At 39.5% G+C, this 13,240-nt stretch overlaps 3 protein-coding genes across 5 annotated transcripts in view; 2 read left to right on the forward strand and 1 right to left on the reverse strand.

The window, feature by feature from the left end:
• Window positions 1-6,711, forward strand: part of LOC311093997 (uncharacterized protein) — a 150,246-nt gene extending 143,535 nt beyond the window's left edge. Inside the window, exons 3-4 of one of the 3 annotated variants that reach the window (XM_084131733.1) lie at window positions 5,767-5,811; window positions 5,934-6,711. In XM_084131733.1, the coding sequence (XP_083987859.1) occupies window positions 5,767-5,811; window positions 5,934-6,109 (221 nt within the window). In that variant the 3' untranslated portion in view covers window positions 6,110-6,711. The remainder of the gene's footprint in view (window positions 1-5,766; window positions 5,812-5,933) is intronic. The other 2 variants (XM_084131731.1, XM_084131732.1) reach the window with 2 other exon arrangements.
• The window catches only part of LOC311093954 (uncharacterized protein), a gene marked incomplete at its 5' end in the record, with an annotated part of 471,534 nt that overhangs the window by 278,421 nt on the left and 179,873 nt on the right, over window positions 1-13,240 (reverse strand). The window lies entirely within an intron of this gene.
• Window positions 8,202-12,005, forward strand: LOC311093775 (uncharacterized protein; the record flags this gene model as incomplete). The annotated part of the gene is made up of 5 exons (XM_084131371.1): window positions 8,202-8,226; window positions 8,847-9,098; window positions 9,209-9,263; window positions 9,366-10,971; window positions 11,870-12,005. The coding sequence occupies 4 exons, from the start codon at window positions 8,202-8,204 to the stop codon at window positions 9,523-9,525; spliced, it is 492 nt and encodes a 163-aa protein (XP_083987497.1). The 3' UTR covers window positions 9,526-10,971; window positions 11,870-12,005.

The following is a 13,240-nucleotide window of genomic DNA, read 5'->3' on the forward strand; positions in this document are numbered from 1 at the left end:
GTCAGAACCCACATTTTGAAATTTCTATTTAACCATCAGTCAAAACAAATGAGACGAAGAATAATACAACTGAGTATTATTCTACTGATACAATATTATCTGTCTTCTTACCTATCAAATACTTTTCCTGGCAAACGTACTGTAAAGTCCAATGCAGCCTTGTCAATGTAATTTAAATGATCTACTCTGCAGATAACCTTACCTAAATAAATCTGGGCCGGCTGAATTGATGTGCGATTATCTCAGGGACACATTTTACTCCAAGCTGAACTATTGCAGACATTTTGGTCATTTAATTATTTCATTACTTATTTATTTACTTTATTTTAGTAAAATGTGTCCCTGAGATAATCGCACATCAATTCAATAACGAAAATCTAAGTAACTACTTGTTACTTTAATTTCCCAAACAGTAATTTTTGGGCAAAGTATCGGTATCGGATCGGTATCGCCGATACTCGCCTTCATTTTACTTGGTATCGGATCGGATAGGAAACCAGTGGTATCGCACATCACTAGTTGATAGCGTGTGAGAGCAGGCGAGACCTGAACTGCACACGTTACTATGGTGTTTAAAGGGGGGGTGAAATGCTCATTTTCACTCAATCTCCTGTTAATCTTGAGTACCTATAGAGTAGTATTGCATCCTTCATATCTCCAAAACGTCTTTAGTTTTATTATATTTAGAGGTGAAAGATTGTCTGTACCGAGTCTTTCCGGAAAAAACCGAGCGGCTGGGGGCGGGCCGTGTTGGCGGTGTGCTATAGCTGTGCTAACTGATCTAACAACAACACAGAGAGACATTTGAAGTAGTTTACTCACCGTGACTGCTCGATCCTTAAGCATTAGACGATCTGCAAATAAGTCGATCTGGGCTTTGTTTATAAAACAAGCATCGTCGAAATGCAGGGAACAAAGAGTCGTGCACAACCTCCGTTGATGCTTCGAAAAAACAAACTCCATCCACTGCTCCCTTAACGCTGGGTTCTTTGGGAATCTGTGCAGGGTTGTCTTGCCCTGCCAACCAAAAACCCATTCTTTGGTGACATTGACTTCCCTAAAAGCCGAGCAGAGCGCTTTGAGGTAACGTACTGCTTTCGCTCTCTTCTCTCTCTGGTCTGCGAGTGCGCGCGCGGCCGCGGAGAAGTGCCCTTAGGACCCATATAAGGAAATTCCGCTCTATCTTACGTAAGACAGAGCCATACTCGAAAAAAACTTTCCGAAGCTTGTGACAAACCAGAAGGAGTATTTTTGGAACAAAAATACTCCTTCAAACGTACAATTTAACTTTTGAAACTTTGTCCATGTTTAGCATGGGAATCCAACTCTTTAACAGTGTAAAAAACTCAGTATGCATGAAACAGCAATTCACCCCCCCTTTAAAACTAAACTCATTTAAGCTCTGCCAATGTAAACATTCAAGAACAAGATGCGGAAGAGAACTTGCGCACATTGGCCCTCATTTATCATTCTTGCGTAGAAACGCGCGTATATATTGGCGTAAGATTATGCTTACACTCCTCTCATCGCCTGATTTATGAAGCTGTGCGTACCTTTGAAATCCAGGTGTACGCAATACCTGCCCTTGATAAATGCCGCGGCTGAAAACGATCGTCATTAGAATAACACGCCCCTATATATTCAAGTCTCCGCTCCCCCCACGCCCTCATTTTACGCCATGTACACACGGAAAACGGCAAAGAAGAGAAACTTCTTTGAGAAAGAGAAAGCGAAACCAGGGAAGTGGAAAGAAACAAAATTGATTTCTAGATTTTTATTATTAATGACACTTATTGTTATTTAGAAGAAGAATGTCGTTATTATTATTATTTGTATTATTATTATTATTATTTAAAAGAAGAAGAATGTCATTTTTATTATTTTGTCAATCTGAATTATTTTTTTGGTCATTGAAAGCCTTTCATTACTGAACCCAGTCCGTGCACACCTGCCGGGCCTAACCCTGGCCTAACCATCGTTTTAAAGAATAGTACAACGGCGAGCGCGTCAAGTATAAACGCCTCGTCCGTTTGGGGAGGTGCGCGCGCAGTCTGCGGAGACTCGCGCTGCGGAGCCAGGCGAAAGTATAAACAAGGCTTGAAACGTCAGGTAAAGCGCACAGGCTCGCAACTGAAGGAATACATATGCCTACAAATCAAATGCTTTGGTAAAATCACACAAATTAAACATTGAAGTCCATGTTGCACAAAAATAAACACTGAAGTTTATAATTACTATGTTGTTGTTTTTTTACAGTGGGTCATAATATATCATATCTTTTAGTTTCTCAGTGCGTTTTGTGGTGTTAAGAATTGTTTTTCTGCGCATTCCCGCACTCAAAACGTGCGTACACCACCTCCTGAGCTGGCGTAGGATTTGCGCGTGCCGTACGCCAACGTCCATATTGATAAATCTCAAAGTCACCGTGGTTTTGGGTGTACGCTGGAAATTTGGTGTACTCACTTTTGATAAATGAGGGCCATTGCAAGAAGATTTGTGTGTGTCTGTGTGTGTGTGTGTGTACTCATCTCAGACAGCACGCAAATATTGAGTTCTCTTTCAAGTATTTGATACAAACCGAAACGTGAGCTATTTGAACTGTTGCACCACTAATATTTATGGCTGGGAAAATTAACTGTAAAAAGTGGTTACCTTAACGATACATTTTTATCTGATTTAACCCATTAAAACAGTTATCTTTCATAGGTTGCAAGATTGTCTGAACCCGTATAGAATCACACCAATTCATTGGCTGATCGAGCGGGCATCCCCTCAGCGGTGATACGTCACTCACTTTTATACAGCGAACGCACCATTAACTCCTCAGATTTTCTTCTTCAGTAGAAGCGATTTATCTGGCCTCAGCGACCGCATTCTGTGTAACTTTCTCGTTCTCTTTTCAGTGAAGCACAATGGATTTGCGTCGTTGCCAGTCTCTGTGCTCTCGCTTTATTGCAAGCGACAACCCGCACTGTGTGTAAAGTGTCTCGACTTGTTACATGCTATTTTTGGAGCATCTGGCTGCAAGTTTTGTGAGAATTTTAGGCATAGAACTCTCCGCATGAGGCTTGCTTGTTTGCTTTGATAAAGATCCGCCCGCTCTCCCCCGACGCTCTGCTGTCAATGATAAAGCCGAGGCCTGGGGAGCGGACATCAAGCTTGAGGCGTTAGAGAGCGAGCAGGCCTGCTATTCCCCCTTGATTATTTATCCCCCAGGCCAGAGGCACGTGTTGCTGTTTCCTTTGGATTGGAGGATATTTTATTCACCGCGCCGTCTGATTAACTCGTTCTACTGAGAAGCTCAACATTGACTGGCCGGACGAGCCTTGTGATTCTCAGACCTCCAAGATAGATGAGCGTTTTCTGAGTGGGCAATCCACTTTGCGCCCCATTAGAAGAAAGCTGCCATTTTTCAGCGATCTTCACTGTGAGATTTCAAGGCCCTTGAAGTAGCCTGTCTCTGCTTGGCTGACTAACGCTGTGGCCGCCGACTTCACCAACCTGGGTGGTTCTGTGGAGCAGGGCTACACATGCATTTCAGTGATTGAGGACACATTGGCCACTCATCTTTCGCATTCTTCCTGGAAGTACCGCCCTCTTCTTCCTTCTAAGCCATGTAGGACCACTTCCACTCTCGTAGGCAAATCCTACACTGCGACATGGCCAGACAGGTATGGTGCTCCAAACCATGGCCATTCTTCAGGCTTACCAAGCAGACGTCCTTAAGGAAATGGACGAGGACAGGGGCCATACACCAGAAGCGGTCAAGGAGCTCCGCAGAGCTACCGACCTTGCGCTGAGTGCAACTAAGCACACTGCACATGTGGGTTTGGTGGCTGTTGAGCACCACCTATGGCTTAATCTCACTGAAATCCATGAAAAAGAGAAGGTCTTTCTACTGGATGCCCCTATCTCCCAGTCTGGTTTGTTTGGAGAGGCGGTCGATTCAGTGGTTGACAAATTCCGAACTGCAAAGACACAATCGGTTGCCCTTAAGCAGTTTATGCTCTGGAGGGCTCATGAACCTCCCACTCCTGCCCCCGCACTCAGAGATCGCTTCAACACAGAAAAAAGGCCTCTAGAAGGAGTGACGAGCCAAGACATGGACGGTCTGGGGAGCTTATGGCCGTCTAATTCCCGCCAGCGCCTCCGTAGACACGTTGACCTGAGGCAGCCAGCTAAACCCGCAGCTTCAGCTTTACTGAAACCGAGAGCTTCCCCATCTCAGAAAAGAGGGACAGACCACTGAAGAGTCTCTGTTTCTCTAGCGTGTGGGGGATCTGCAGGCTCTTTCTGTGAGTGAGCCTTGCATGGAGTTTGCCCCAGGTCTTGTGAAGGTGTTTCTGTGACCCAGACCTGGTTATGTCCCCAAACTTTTGTCCACGTCATTCCGCTCTCAAGTGGTCGTGCTTCACTCTTTTAGTCCCCCTCCTTTTTCGTCTGCTGAGGAGGAGAAGCTTCATTTGCTTTGCTCCGTTCGGGCTTTAAAGGCATACGTGGACCGCTCCGGCCAGTGGCGCAAGTCGTCTCAGTTTTCTATATGCTTTGGGGTCCGGGCGCCGAGAGCTCACCACCTCTAAGCACAGGATCTCTCACTGGGTGAGAGATGCAATTTCTTTGGCTTATGAGGTGCGGAAGCTTCCTTCACCTCTGGGCGTTAAAGCTCCCTCTACTAGGAGTATCCGTCTTCCCAGGCTCTTTTTAGGGGAGTTCCTTTGGAAGACATTTGTGTTGCGGCAGGTTGGTCCTCTCTGCACACTTTTATCAGGTTTTATAACCTGGATTTAGATGCGGCCCCTGGTTCTCGGGTTCACTCTGTTTGAACTGGTCGCTTCAGTCCTAGTTCAGTTTGGTCTGGTTCAGAAAAAAGTTATGTTAGGAGAGTTCCTAGGGCCAGATCCAGCAGCGCTTAGCTTGGCGTTTGTGGTATATCGTTCCTATTGCGTCATCGCTAGGCAGCGTCGAGTGAACCTTTGAAAGAAAACGTCTGTGGTTACTTGCGTAACCCATGTTCTCTGAATAGGGAACGAGATGCTGCGTTCACTAACAAACTCCTCTCGGCCTCTCGGATTCTTCTTCATCGGTGGAAAATCTGAGGAGCTAATGGCGCGTTCACTGTATAAGAGTGAGTGACGTAGCGCCGCTGAGGAGGCGCCCGCCCATTCAGCCAATGAATTGCCGTGATTCTATACAGGTTCAGACAATCAGCACCGCCCCAAGGCGTTCCCATTGCGTCATCGCTACACAGAGTCCCGTTCCCTATTCAGGGAACATGGGTTACACAATTAACCCGAGACGTTGGTAAAAATGAATGTATTTAGATTGACTCAGTGATGCTAAATAATATTTTTTTAATTTGAATAAAACCATTTAATTAAGATTTTACCATTTTTAGGTTTCCGTTTTTCAGTACTGTATATATACATGTTCAGATCACAAACATACACTGCTAATCAAAAGTTTGGACACACTGAATTATAATTTTTTTTTTTTTTCTTGGATCTGAAAAATTCTAAAGGCTCTGATATGTCATTATGAACCATTTATATTGCACAAAGGACAACTTAAAGTTAAAAACTACTCCAGACAGCATCATAGTGTCATCCCAGATCTGACATGGATTCCACACGTACTGGATGTGGGCCGGATCTGGGCCGACACTCTGGGACAGAAGCTCTTCTTAACCCACTCTACCATACAACTAACAACTAACAAGTTTTTTTTTTGTGTGTGTGTGTTTGTTTGATAAACTGATCATTTTTACAGGTCTTTTTGTAACAGAAGAGCCAGAAGACGTTGTTGACATCACAGGTAACATGTTGATCGTTATCTTGGATGTTCATTTTTCATAGTGACTGGAGATCCAGCACTAAATCTAAGTTATGAGTTAATACTGTCTGGTTGTATGAATATGAATTACTCTTCTATCTCAGTAGACGAGGTGACCCCGACAGAGCGTGTGTTGATGTTCGGTGGTGTTGGATTGGCTGTGTTTGTGTTTTTTCTGACTACAATCGTCGCAGGAGGAATCATTTACAATCGTGGACAGCAGAAAGGATGGAGAGCAGCGAAACGTGCATCTATGATGAGCAACAAATCAGCTAAATGACATCTATTTCTGCTTTATTTTACAATCTAACTCAATATAAGCCTGTCCCTGAGCTTCGCATTGCCAGTTATATCAGCACTGCTATAGTTGTCTCATATTAAAATAGCAAATTGCGCCTCAGATGTCTTTTTCTGTTGGTCGGATTTCACTTCCACTTCAGAGAAACTGAGATGATGTGGTAAACCTAGTGTTATAAACAGCAAACCAGTCATTAATGGTGTGGTGATTATTCATGTTTGTGTGGTTTATTTGTGCTTGTCAATAATATTCCGTTAAATATCAAATCACTTATTCAATGCAATGTTTATTAGTTCAGCATATTTAAACAATATTCAAAGTTTAGAGTTCAAGTGGTATGATTTACATAACTGCAGTTTTTACATGTAAACAGTGAGCTCAAAAAGAACAGCAAACAAATTGAATATCATTATGTTGTATGTCTTTAGACATTATATATTTATCTGTGAGCTTTAAAGCTGTTTTCAAGAGAAAATATAAATGCAAACTATTTTATGGCACATAATTCATAACTAAATAAAAATATCAACAGATGTCTTCAATGATAAATGTATTACTTAGAGATCTGATCAAATAAACAGCAAAATAATAATTATATGTTTTTGTGTGCATTTTCTGGGAGAAAAACCTGATCATTACCAAAGCTAAACCTGTTCAAACACAACACAATATTCAGTCATGTCAGATCTGCCATGACAATTTAGAGAGAAAAGGTTTCACATCAATGTCGTGCAAAGAACAATAATGATTTCCTGTCTGACTTCATAATGATGATGCACAGAAAACCACAAAATATGCGGTGAGGGTGGGGACACAGCGGTCGCGAGTGAAAAAAGAGAAAAGCTGATAATGATCTGAGAACAGAGAGACTGTTAGAGAGCATTCAGAGAAGCTGGAAGAGTGTTTTGGTTAAAATGTTTTGGAGTTTTGAGTTGATTATTAAAAAAGAAACCAGTGACTTGATCTCTGCCTGGACTGGATTTGTGAAGCAACACACACTTTGGTGATTCCCTACCTCTCACGCGTACACACACACAGCTCTCCGTTGCACTAATAAATATTGTTATATTGTGTAGTCTATATACATATTACGCAAGCAGTAAGGAGAGCCACATGACTATTTCCAGCTTACACACACACACACACACACACACATACACACACACGTCCGCAAATTAAAGAAATTATTGATTTGATGATTACATTAATTTCCATTAAGGGTTATCTCATAATCGATCTGAAATAGGATTATTGATATATGAATGATGAATTATAATTCGTTGTGATTGATTATTCATATATACAAATCAATCTATTTTCAAATTCGAATAAATTAATGTAACTGTAGTATGCAAAATATTAATCATATTCATGATTAATTATTAAAATTCCATATAATCATTTGAGCTAAGTCATATTCGTTACATTTGTATCTCCCAGTATCTGTCGCTTCTATAATGTAGCTCAGAAATTATCAATACGACCAAAACTTTGCTGAAAAACCTGTTGTACACAATCTACTTCATGCCTTCTGTCCTCTGATTGATAATTCATACTTTATCAAGTAAAGTCTTTTTTCTTAGCTCTAAAATGATTTTAATAAAGTAAATGTGTAAGATAAGCATTTACTGGACTGAAACAACTCGGGTTCACTTGATTATTCATCCATTTTTAATGTTAAAAATTTTAAATTATGTTTTAAATTTTCACGTGAATGTCAAATATGACAACAGGCTTTTGGGGAACATTTGTGAGGATGTCATTGTGTTTGTGTGGATGTAATCTGAGAGCAAGTGGACGGTCACTCAAGATTGCACTTTACAGGGACGAACACGAGCAAACGCTGGTTAGAGAACAGTTCATCAACGTTGCTCAGAAGTCAGCAGCGAGAGATCTGAGACTGCTGAACATGCTGAACTAAAGCATACATTAAAGAAATCAAATATAAAACACTGTCTCTGTTCTCATTTCTCATCAATTCACACTAATACAGAGAACCTATGAACTTAAGTAACCATCATTTCACATATTTTTGCATACATGAAATACAGAAAGTGAAGAACGCAGAGCTAAAATGGCGCAGTTACACAGTTCAGCACGTGCGAGCACACAGCACATGTGCTAATGCTAATATTATTATTTTTTAACACAGAACATGATAAATCCGGGTAACACACAGACCTGGGACAAACACGACCAAAAGCTGGTAAAAGTACAGTTCATCAACGTTGCTCAGAAATCTTCAATTAAATGAACAGAGGTTCAGAGTTCACAAGCAGGTTACACACCCACACACACACAAACACATGTGAGAAGAAAAAACTGCAGTGGTCGAGTGTTTAAAGAAGGATCATGTGACGTCGTCATCAAGGATCTGATCTACAGTGATGCTGGGAAATACATTTTGAATGACTATTACACTAATGATCAGGCAGAAGTGAAGCGACAAATCAATGAATATCATCTTCATATTCATGTAAAGTCAAAACTGATCAAACCATCATCATGTGTTTCTGGATCTCCTGATAATGTTAACAATGTAATAATATTACTATTGCATGCATGGGCTGTGATTAGCAAAACAAACCAATATAGGTTCCAACCTTTTCAGTGGCTGATTTTAATTATTAAATTTGGTTCCTTTAATCCTAAATATGTTATTATGGCCTTGACTGATTGACACATTATAATAATGATGAATGTCTGTGTTCCTCCTCAGATGAGATCTCTGTGAAGAAAGGAGAGCAGCTGAAGTTGGATGTTCTGTTGATCAACGCTGATAAAGTTATTCACCAGAACACAATCATGTCAGACTGGAAGGAGATCTGGACGAGAGACGGTGGAGTCAACAGTGATCGACTGACCGTCAGTGACGAGACTCTGATCATTAATGAGTTTACAGTCACTGACACTGGAACATACAGAGTTCTGGATTATGAAGGAGAAACCTTGATCACAGTCTCAGTCACAGGTGAGAGAAGATCAGTGGATGAGGAGAGATATTTGAGCTGATTTTTAATCAGGAATTGAACAGTAAATTGATGCTAAATGGTGCGACTAACTTTTTAATCTCCTCTACAGAATCTAGTACAGACTCACCAGTGGAAAGCAAGGATGACACTGAACAACATAATAAGTAGAAGAGGAGTTATTGAGAGACTTACAAAATCTTTAAAGTGTGAGTTAATTAAGAAAAAACATTTTTAAAACTGTTTTCTTCCCACTTTCCTCCTTCCAGCTGTAGAGATCTGGATTATTGTGCTGTCTGTGTGTGGAGCTCTGGCTCTGGTGGGTGTGATCGTGTTTTTTATCATCAGGAAATACCAGCGTTTCTTGCAGCCGCCAGGTCAGTAGAAACCGGAAGTCAAAAGACAACGAGCGCAGCGGGGGCTACATAAGGTCTATAAGATCATTACAAATCACACTGTGCAACATGGATCTTATAAATGTGGGTAGGACATGTATGTAGACTGTACGACGATGACACCTATTGACTTGTAGGCTACGATTCTACGAAGTTTCTTGAAGAAATCAGCATGTGTGAGTGGTAAACAAAAAGACCAGGATGAAGCACACTTTGGCAGTTGTAGATTTTATGTTTGCTGAAAAAAAAAGTGTGCACTATCAAGGCCTGCTTTTGCAAATTGAGTGACTCAATAATGTCAGATTCCACATCGATAAACAACATTTAAGATATTATTGTTTTGCTGATAAGGACTCAAACCATGGCAGATTCCTACTGCATAACAGAGCAACCGGATCTCTGATTTTCCTGTCATTTGTCATTCCTGTCAAACCTCCTGTTTCTATGCACACTTTCAATTTGCCTCACGCTATGTAGAGCCGTATGTAGTGCTCAAAAGCCAGGAGAATCACAATGTTGGATGACCTTTATACTCTTATTGTCTAAACCAAACTGATAAATATTGTGTTTTTTCTGGTGTCTTCATTACCTCATTGTTTTTGATCATGTAATATGTCCAAATGTAAGCACCAATTGGGTCAGGTCAGAGATTGTGTTTTTGCACTATTCTGCTTTGAAGGGATATTGCAGATCAAGCTGTGAAATGTTGATTATTGTGAATCAAGTTGTGAAATGTTACAATAATATTGTTATTATTGTGCTTAGTTGTTGAATATGACTGATAGTACAGTAATCCCTTTAAATAGTTTATGAATGAAACATCTTCATTGCAGTATAATGCTGTTTTGGAAGCGATATCATGCTTCAGTATATTTTGGATATTTAACAAAACCTTGTTTTGTAGCAACGTAATTATTTACAGGCTTTGTAGCAACGTAATATTTTTGATCATGAACTCACAAATCTACACACACTAAAAGGCAAGTTTTGTATAGTGTCTAAGCAAATGTAGACACAGAGTACAAACTACATTAAAAAATCACAAGAATTTCAGCACATGGCTGTTTGATTTGAGAATAAAACACTTGATCTAATAAGAGACTTTGTTTCAATGCTTTATATTTCTCTGATGGAAGTGAAACTGTGGTTTCAGTGTCTCTACATTGATCTGAAACCTATAGTTTGATCGACACCTTTATGAACAACAGACACAATGGAGAAAGTAATTTTCTTCTGTGTATTTTCTTGTTGGATTATGCAAATCACATCCAGTGGTAAATATATTATATTTCAAGCATTAATGAAATTAACATATCAATCTCAAATAGTAAGCTATAGCTATCAAGACAGTCTAAAAGGATGTGTGTTTATCAATGTCTCTCCAGAATTGTCACTAGGAGGATCTGTTACGATCTGTTAAGAGTTCAGATGGGTTAAAACATCATTCTGAACTGTACATGATGTACATAATATAAGCAGAGTAACCTCCTGAGACCCTGCGACCTCATATGAGGACATTACATTTTTGCCTCTTGACACAATGATAGTCAAATTTGTAAATCTTAGACCTGTTGGCCACATTTAGGGACACTGCCCACACCATCTTGTGGTGATATCACAACATTACACCAATGTCAGTGAGAAGAAAATGGCTGGAATATCAGCAAAATATCAGCAAAACACTTCTACACCAGTTCCCGAAAGAAAAATGACCCAGGTAAAAAATCTATTCAAATTATATGAATGAAACAAATGTATTTATGTACAATACTGTCTCTATCATCATATGGGGATTAAAATTTGACATATTTTAGTAATAGTAGCACTCTAGGACATCAGTAAATGTGAAGCACTTGTTTGAGGACATTGGGACTATATTACGTTATTTATTCTACCATGTGGTTAGCTAAACTTGGGAATATTTAGATGGATCGCAATAGCATTGAAAAAAACAACATTTGTTTGTGTGTGTGTGTGTGTGTGTGTGTGAGAGAGAGAGAGAGCATGCATTATTGAGTTAACATGGAAAAACTGGTTTGCTTTAGTGCAGAAAACTGGTAAAAATCAAGAAGTTTAAAATGAGAGTGAGCCAATAAGTGGTGTTCTACTGCTCTCTGCTGGCCATTACCATTACCATTACTATTATAACACAATCAGATTTTGTCAGTGTTTATCGCTTCATTTGTACTGACACTTCACATAATTGCTAGTACTATGGTAAATCATAGACCCACTGTCCTTACATGAGGACATCATTTTCTGCAAAAACTACTTCCTGTACAAAAACAAATTTTAGTTATTATACTTATTAGGTCCTACTTATCCCAAATAGCAAGAACACTTATAAAATGCACACCAGGCAAACTCTCGGGTCTCAGGATAAACTTTAAATGTCACAAGTAAACCTTAATTAAATAAAATGTCTTCAGTGTTAAATGTGTTGTTGACAGTTCTGATCAAATAGACAGCATTAAGAAATAATACATGTTTGTGCATTTTCTGGCAAGAAACCTGGGCTGAGTTTCCCGATAACGTCTCTTAGCGCGCTACGAAGACTCTTAAGGTATAACTTAACTGAAGGTATACCATTTCTAGGCGTGTTCCCCGAACTATACCTTAGGAAGCCGCTTAAGATATACCTTCTTACGTGCGATGTTACCCGGTGCTGTCCGGGCGATGCTGCTGAATTGGTTGATATTGATGGCTCGAGAATCAATTATTCTCTCGTGCAGGGGCTGTTTATGTGAGAAAGCGGTGTTCTTTATAAAAGAAGCACTTCAGAAATAGTTGAAATTGCATTTATTAGGACTCATGGGATATTATAAAAAATAATCCAAACTATAATAGCCTATAATAGCCTAGCCTATATTTTAAAATTGTATCATATATTGCTGCCATAATAACCATTTCAATTATTTATGTGCTTTCTTCTCTTTCCTATTTTTGTTCGCTGAGGTGGAGCTGTGATGAAATATTGTTCTTGTAAATACTTTCCAGCATTTCAGTAATAAAAGTTTACATCTTACGTACGGTGCTCGGCAGTGATCAAAAAGGATTTAAACAGTGAATTTTGAATCTCTTCTTGTAAACTCGGAGATGTGGATTCAGACGGCAATTAAATTTACGTAGGCCTACAACCTGTTTGTTAAAAAACAGTAGGTACTAATTTGGCCAGGGATTTTTACGCGGGTTGAGTGAGAAAAAACACTGATATTATGGATTCGGACGGCACTAAAATAACCGACTTACTGTACGAGCCCATGAGAAACAATATTAGCGTTCGAATAGGACTTAACTGACAGTAGCCTATGCTTTCACTGACATTTGAAAGCGCTCTTTAATTAAAATAAATTATAAAATATAAAATTATACAATTTTATTATATATAATAATATAATTAAAATTCTATTAACAATCAGTGTAATGACAATTTTATTCTTTGCATGAAAACACTTGAATTAGCCTAACTGAACACTGTCTGGGTGTATTAAAACTTCAGAATTATATTCATATAGACCTGCAACAGTGATAAGGTAAAGCCAAGAGTGGTCCAGGCCAACCTTCCGAAAGTATGACTTACAGAAGGTATACTTAACTAAGAACGTTTCGGAAAACACGTATTAACGATAAGGTACAGCTTAAGGTGTAACTTAAGAACGACGTAGCGTTAAGAAGGTTTCGGGAAATCCAGTCCAGAACAACTCACAGTTTTACATGAGAAAAGAGCAGATATTACACACTTTACACAA

Source organism: Abramis brama (genome assembly GCF_963993115.1).
Source record: "Abramis brama genome assembly, chromosome: 12".
Taxonomy (NCBI): domain Eukaryota; kingdom Metazoa; phylum Chordata; class Actinopteri; order Cypriniformes; family Leuciscidae; genus Abramis; species Abramis brama.